General features: G+C 45.1%; 1 protein-coding gene across 1 annotated transcript; it reads left to right on the forward strand.

Moving 5' to 3' along the window:
* Positions 1–1,415: 1,415 nt before the first annotated feature.
* On the forward strand, positions 1,416–7,348 carry KLF17 (KLF transcription factor 17). Its single transcript, XM_042242868.2, has 2 exons — positions 1,416–5,845; positions 6,168–7,348. The coding sequence occupies exons 1-2, from the start codon at positions 4,996–4,998 to the stop codon at positions 6,413–6,415; spliced, it is 1,098 nt and encodes a 365-aa protein (XP_042098802.2). The 5' UTR covers positions 1,416–4,995; the 3' UTR covers positions 6,416–7,348.
* The last annotated feature ends 343 nt before the right edge of the window (positions 7,349–7,691 follow it).

Raw genomic sequence — 7,691 nt, forward strand, 5'->3', positions numbered from 1 at the left:
CATACAAGATCCTCTAGTCACAGCATGTGGAACCTGAGTTGTGGCATGGGAACTCTTGAGGCACGTGGCATCTAGTTTCCTCACCCGGGATGGAGCCCAGGCCATCTGCTTTGGAAGCACTGAATCTTAGCCAAGGGACAGCCAGGGAAGTCCTTGGCCCAGGATTCAGACACCAACAGATTTGCAAGTCCAGGTTGTCACCTTGGCTTCTGACCAACTGTCTGTAAATTGGGACCCATTTCTATGACCTCCTCCTGAGATCTGATAATTTTCTAGAGCAGCTCACAGAACCCAGGAAAAGTTTATTTACTATTGCAGATTTATTACAAAATGATATCTTAAAGAATATGATTGAACAGCCAGGTCAAGAGCTACATAGAGGGTGAGGTATGGGAAAGGGGCACAGAGCTTCCCTTCCCTCTCTTAGGTACACCACCCTCCGAGCACCTCCATATGTTCAACAACCCAAAACCTCCCAGAGCTCTGTACTTAGGGGATTTTTATGGAAACTTGATCATGTAGACATCATCAATTATTAATTCACTTTCTAGGCCCTCTCTTGTCTCTGGAGAATGAGGGATAAGGCCCAAAATTCCAAGCTTCTAGTGATGGCTTGGTCTTTCTGGTGACCAGCCCCTATCCAGAAGGTCACCAAGAGTCACCTCATTAGAACAAAAGATGCTCTAATGGTAATAAACTCTTCCAGCATTTATCTGGGAATAACTTAATATCTCCTTCATATTTGAAGGACAGTTTTGCCAGTTATAAGATTTTTGGTTAGACAGTTTTTTCAGCATTTTGAATATATCAACCCACTGTCTTTTGGCATTCAAGTTTTCTAATGGGAAGCCTGTTAATAGTCTTATCTGTGATCCCTGATATGTGATGCGTTACTTTCTTACTGCTCTCAAGGTTCTCTTTGTCTTTAGACAGTTTGATTATAATGTGTCTCAGTGAGGATTTCCTTGATTGATTTTATCCTACTTGAAATTCACTGAGCTCTTTGGGGGGCTATATGCATGCCTTTCACCACATTTGAGATGTTTTCACCCATTATTTTTTCAAGCAGTCTCTCTGCTCCTTTCTCTCTCTTCTAGGATTCCCACAACGCTTATGTTGATCTGCTTGATATTGTCCCACAGGTCCTTTCGGTATTCATTTCAGTTTTCTTCAATCTTTTTTTCTTCTTGTTCCTCAATTTGACAATTTCAATTGTCCTGTCTTCAAATTAGCTGATTCTTCTGCCTACTCAAATCTGCTTTTGAATCCCTCTAGTCAGTTTTATTTTAGTTATTATATTTTTAAGCTCCAGAATTTCTTTTTAGCTTATTTTTAGGTTTTCTGTCTTTATCAAAATTATCATGTTGTTCAAACATCAGTTTTGTGACTTTGTCCACATCTTCTTTTAGCTCTTTGAGCATCTTTAAGACAGATAGTTGTTTTAAATTCTTTGTGTAGAAAGTTCATCATCTCGTCTTAGACATTTATGTTTATTTTTTCCCCCCTTTGAATGGGTCATAACATCCCTGTCGTTTTATGACTCATGATTTTTTTGTTGTTGAAAACAGGACATTTGAATCTTATGATGTAGGAACTCTGGAAATAAAATTCTTCCTCTTCCTCGGGGTTTTACTGATTTTGTTTATAGTTTAAATTGGTGTATGTTGTCTCTGTGACAGCATCAGCCTGAGAGGTAAGCTTAAGGTTTCCCAGATATTTTACGAGTCTGGATCTTTTCTTAGGTATGTGTGGTGACTTTCTAAATTTTCCATATATGTGGTTGCTCTGGAGTATGTGAGTGTGTGTGTGTGTGTGTGTGTGTGTGTGTGTGTGTGTGTGTGTGTGAGTGCGCGCGCGCGCGCTCAGTTGCTTCAGTCGTGTCTGACTTTTTTCAACTCCAAGGACTGTAGCAGACCAGGCTCCTCTGTCCATGAGGTTCTCCAGGCAAGGATACTGGAACAGGTTGTCATTTCCTCCTCTAGGGTATCTTCCTGATCCATGGATTGAACCCTCTTCTCCTGTGTCTCCTGCACTGCAGGCAGATTCTTTCCCCACTGAACCATCTGGGAAGCTTTTAACTATACTAGTTCACAAAAGGTGAAAAAGGGAAAAATGAAGGGAGAAAAACACAGATGCCAGGGACTTCCCTGGCGCTCCACTGGCTAAGACTCTGTGCTTCCACGGCAAGGGGCACAGGTTCCATATCTGGACTGGGAACTAAGATCCTGCAAGCCATGCAACATGGCCAGAGAGAGAGAGAGAAATAGGTGCCGGTCCTTTCAAATCCCCTGTAGGTGCTGTCATTTGGAGGAGGAGGTTTGTGACGATTGCAGTGGGAGCTGGAACAACGGCTTCCCACCTCCTTCTGCACCTCATGATCAGAAACAGCAGTTAGTGATTAGAACACAGAATACCCATTATTTGGAGCACAAAGTTTTCATTGCCCACTCTGGTTCCCACAAGTTGAGGCAGGCTGCTCCAGAAATGTGTGCACAGCTTCCTTGTATGGGACCCAGGATGTTTGGGGATAGCCACTAACTACCTAAGAACTGAAACGGACTGAAATTAACTGCAGCCTACCTTTCACACCTTCCCTTGAAGTCACAAGTCCATTGTTCCAAAGTAATTCTACAGTCAGAGACGTGAATTTCTGGTGCTTCCTACTCTACTATCTTCCCTGGTGTCAACTTCAGCTGTGTCCATTTTACGTGTTTGAACTGTGGTGTTGGAGAAGACTCTTGAGAGTCCCTTGGACTGCAAGGAGATCCAACCAGTCCATTCTGAAGGAGATCAACCTTGGGATTTCTTTAGAAGGAATGATGCTAAAGCTAAAGCTCCAGTACTTTGGACACCTCATGCGAAGAGTTGACTCATTGGAAACGACTCTGATGCTGGGAGGGATTAGGGGCAGGAGGAGAAGGGGACAACCGAGGATGAGATGGCTGGATGGTATCACGGACTCAATGGACGTGAGCTCTGAGTGAGCTCCGGGAGATGGTGATGGACAGGGAGGGAGGCCTGGTGTGCTATGATTCATGGGGTCGCAGAGTAGGACACGACTGAGTGACTGAACTGAACTGAATTATCTTGGGAAGTTCCCTTATTTTCTGGCACAATAAGAAGCACCAGGTTCATTTATTCATTCCTTGCTCCAGACTTGGAGACAGGAAATTCTCCCGACTCTTCCTTTTAGTAAGGAATGGAATTGAAGGCAAAAATCTGAGCATGAGGGATTTGTGCTTGTATCAAATATTTCCTATTTCAATATAGCTTTATTTTTGTTTCTGATTTTTATAATTTCACTTATGCTGAAAATCCAGATTTCTCACGGTATTATGTTAAAACCTTTTTATTGTGATAAATAGCACTCAAACAAAAGTGTAAATATAAGTGCACAGTTTAACAGATATTACAGAATAAGGACCTTGGAAACACTGTTAGCACCACGGCAGCCCCTATGGTTTCCCTTATCATTGTCTCTTTGCCTCCTTCCCCTCTATTATTACTCATAGTCTGTTGTCTGGACATAACTTCTTTGAATTCCTCTGTCTACCCTGTGGTGTTCCTGTAATTGGTAAAAGCTGCAATTGCTTGAAGTTTTGTTTTCCTTTTTTTTTTTAACTTGTGTTTGAATGTTGTTCATTTTTCCTTGATCTTCAACAACACTTTTCTGGTGAGTTTTCTTTCTCTTTTGAGAAATTACAATCTTCAATTTCTGTTTTGGTGTTTTAGTATCTTTCGTGGATACTGTATTTTGCTCATGTTTTGGTTTTCATATTTGAATGGATTGGTCTTTTCTGGAGAGATACTGGGGTTGTATTCCCAGTTTCTCAGCTCAAGAGCTCTCTCTATTGCAACAGTAATTGTCAATTTTAAAAAATATGATTCTTGGATGGTGTCCTGTTTCAAGAAATTCTACCACCAATCTCTTCTCTTTTCCCTTAGTATCAGTCAGTCAAGGATTACTACCCTTGACTTGCAAGACAATCCCCGACCCTTTCAAAAAGGGCTCTTAAAAGTCATCCCCTTTATTTCACTTCCTCCAATGCTTGATCTCAGACTTAACCACTGCATTCCAACTCAGATGAGAGCCTTTTTTCCCCCCCTAAATTAGTACCTCTAAAGTTTTTAAATTTAGTTTTGGTTGTGGTGGGTCTTTGTTGCAGCCCACAGTCTTTCTCTAGTTGTGGTGAGTGGGCTCCTCATTGCAATGACTTCTGCTGGAGCACAGGCTTTAGGAGAGAGGGCTCAGTAGTTGTAGCGCATAGGCTTACTTGCTCAGCAGCATATGGGATCTTCCTGGACCAGAGATCCAACCTGTGTCCCCTGCATTGGCAGGTGAATTCATAACCACTGGACCATCAGGGAATTCCCGAGAGCCTCTTCTGTAGGTAAATGTTTGTGAATGGTTTCTAAGTTTTGCCAAAGCCAAGACCTATCTGAACCCTCCATTCTTCTTACCTTTATGGTTTTCTGAACCTGTTCTGCTAGTTTGGGATGATCTTACACCCTCACACTTAAACATTATCTGGAATTTGAGAGTTTTCTCAAGAGTCATAGCTGAAAGTACAGATTGTGGAATATTTTATTTGCCCTTTATACTTTATATGAAATAAAACTAAAAGCATGCTAAGCAGGTAGAATGGCATGGGTCACTTCTGGGCTTCCACCATGCTTCTGTCAGCCAGACTGGCATTTTATTTATTTATTTGCCACACTGTATGGCATGTGGGATCTTAGTTTCCTGAACAAGGATCGAACCCAAGCTCCGTGCAGTGGAAGCAAGGAGTCAACTACCGGACTACCGGGGAAGTCCCCCAGACTTGCATTTTAGGAAACCCAAACTGGAGAATGGCCTGAAGGTGTGATAATTCAGACAAGAGATGATAAGGGCTTGGATTAAGGGGAGGTCTAGAAATGGGGACACGTGGAAGTGTGGTTTAAGCTATGGTGAATCTCCCCTGACTTTCTTTCTCCAAGGATGCTGAGAAGTCAATGTCCATCTTGAACATGTCTTCATCTACCGGAAGCAGTGGAATGCACACCTCTTGGAACCATAGTCCATTAGGCATTCAACACATCCCTCAGTGCACAGAGCTGCAGAGGATCCCCTTGGCTTCTGCTGAGGCACCCAGGCAGAATGCCAGTGAAATGGGGCCACAGTTCAGTATGGCACTGCCTGACCACCATGTGAGCTACTGCCCCCAACTGACTTTCACCCCTTCCCAGATGACTTTCACTCAAGGAATGTCTCCTTCACAGCCAGGAATGATGATTTTCGAGGAACCCCAGATGATGCCCCTAGGAGAGCCCAATATTCCAGGGATGGCCATGACCTTTGGTGGGAATCTAAGGATGCCCCTTAATGGGCCACCAGCCTCACCTCCCAGTGGAATCCCAATGATGTCCCACATCAGAATGCGAACAATGTCTTATCCTGGCCTCCCAACAGTAGCTTCTAACAGAGACCCTTTACCACCTAAAGCATTATTAAATCCAACCGTGCCTTCCACTGAGGCCCAAGCACTGCTCCCTCCTGTGGCTCAGATGTTGCCTCCTAGAGAGCCCCACAACTTTGGGATGTCCCCAGGCGGATCTCCAGTATTGCTGGCTTTTAAATCCCAGGGCTCTTTTGTGAACCAGCCAGTCTCCCAAGAAGACCCCTTCCTACCTAAGCAGCCCATACCTGCTCCACAAAGAGTAGAGCAGCAGTACTCCAGGACCCAGGAAAAGGCACCTAGGCGGAGATCCCCCGTTTCAAGGCCTTACCGCTGCGACTATGAGAACTGTGAAAAAGCTTACACTAAGCGCTCCCACCTCGTGAGTCACCAACGCAAACACACAGGTAAACGAAGTATCAGACATGTAGGGTGGGTGGAGAAATCTCTGGGTTTTAGATTTGTGGGGGACCCCTGGTTTGGAATTAGCCCGTCATCCTTAAAGCTTGGGATCAAGCTCTGTTGGCCCCACTGACCTGCTTTCCCACAGTCTGTCACGCCTGTGCTGAGATGATGGAGACTGCTCGTTACACTATCTCCTCACTGCCTTCCTACATTTTTCCTTCTGATCCCTCAGCATAGACAGCTCTGCTTCATCAAGTCAGACCCCTTTCCTCCGACCTGCTAGCCTGTTCCTCTAAATCCCTTCTCTCCCTTGTCATTCCCCAGGTGAACGGCCCTATAAATGCACGTGGGAAGCCTGTACTTGGTCCTTCTTCCGTTCTGATGAACTTGGAAGACATACTCGGATACACACCAAACATCGACCACATAAATGTGACCAGTGCGGCCGACAGTTCATGAGATCTGACCATCTCAGGCAACACCAAAGGACTCATATGAGGACTCCAAGATCTCCAGACCCACCGGCAGACAGTGGATGTGTGGCTGGTCTTCCTCCTACTCCTGGTCTTTAGGTCAATCTGCTCATCCCCTCATTTTGGCTTCTCCACCCAGATCATGCGTGCCTCTGACCAGCTAGTCTCTTTGGTGGGTGTAGGCTTTGATGAAGACACTAAGATTATGAGGCAATGGTGAAGCCCATATGAGCTCTGGACCCAGTCAGGGCTCCTCAGAAACTGCTGGATGCCCTCACATCTCTGGGGCCACCTACTTGTGCCAAGTTCAGCTACATGGGAAGATGGAGCAAAGTAAAGAATTGGAGCTTTATTCAAAAGCTCTTTATCTTATGTCACTCCCAGCTTGAAACCTATAGCGACTCTCCTTTGCCTGCTACCCAAAATCCAAGTTCCTTATTTTGGTCTTTGACAGTTTCCAGAGCCAGAGTATGTTCAAATCCTGAATTTACCACTTACTAGCCATGTGACCTTGGGAAAGGTTTTTGACCATTGTGCCAGGTTTCCTCTTCTGATAAGTGAGAAAAACAGTATTGGACTGTTGTGAACACGTCTTATGTACAATATCAAATGCTCTCTGGCACTCACTAGCCACATATCCAGTTCGTCTCCTCCCATCATTTCCAGACTTGGATGAAATGCTCCCCACAGGACATGGGATCTGATATCTCAAGTAGCCACTAGCAACCCAGGAGTGTGAAAGAGTTAATGCTCCAGGCATAGTGTTTGACTGTTGGGAGCTGGGAGAAATCCAGGCAGATAAATTGCCTCTTCTTCCCTCCCTTGCCTGAACTGGTGCAGGATTTCTCCCGTGGGGAGGCCATTTCTCCCATGGGGAGGCCTCACCGGCAGCCAGTGCACACAGCTTCTGCGCCTCTTCCAGGCTTGTCATGGAGCAGACTGTGCTGTCGCCTCCCATTCTTCCTTACCTTGTGCCCCTTTTCTCATCCTCAATGCCCTGGGTTTTTGTCACCCAAATAAAACACTGATGCTTAGTTCATGTTCCACGCTCTGTTTTCTAGGTGACTTGTGGGTGGAGGATGTTAGACTGGGACAGAGAAGGATGAACCCCACTGTAATTTCCCCTCTGCTCCCCACCAAGCCCAGGTACCTGGACTCCTAAATCAGCTATCACAGGGCCTGTTCTGCCCTGTCCCTCCCCTGGGGTTAAGGGCATAATGACTCAACCACAGTTAGTTCAGAACCGCATTTCTGGACCTCAGCCTTACTGTTTTACTGACCAGCAAACTAATAGGAACTGGCCTAAGTCCTCAAGTAGCAGAGCTGGGATCCCAATCAGGAGCTGCCCACTTCAGAGGTGGATCTCTTACCTTAG

This window comes from Ovis aries, chromosome 1 (genome assembly GCF_016772045.2).
Source record: "Ovis aries strain OAR_USU_Benz2616 breed Rambouillet chromosome 1, ARS-UI_Ramb_v3.0, whole genome shotgun sequence".
In the NCBI taxonomy this organism is placed as follows: domain Eukaryota; kingdom Metazoa; phylum Chordata; class Mammalia; order Artiodactyla; family Bovidae; genus Ovis; species Ovis aries.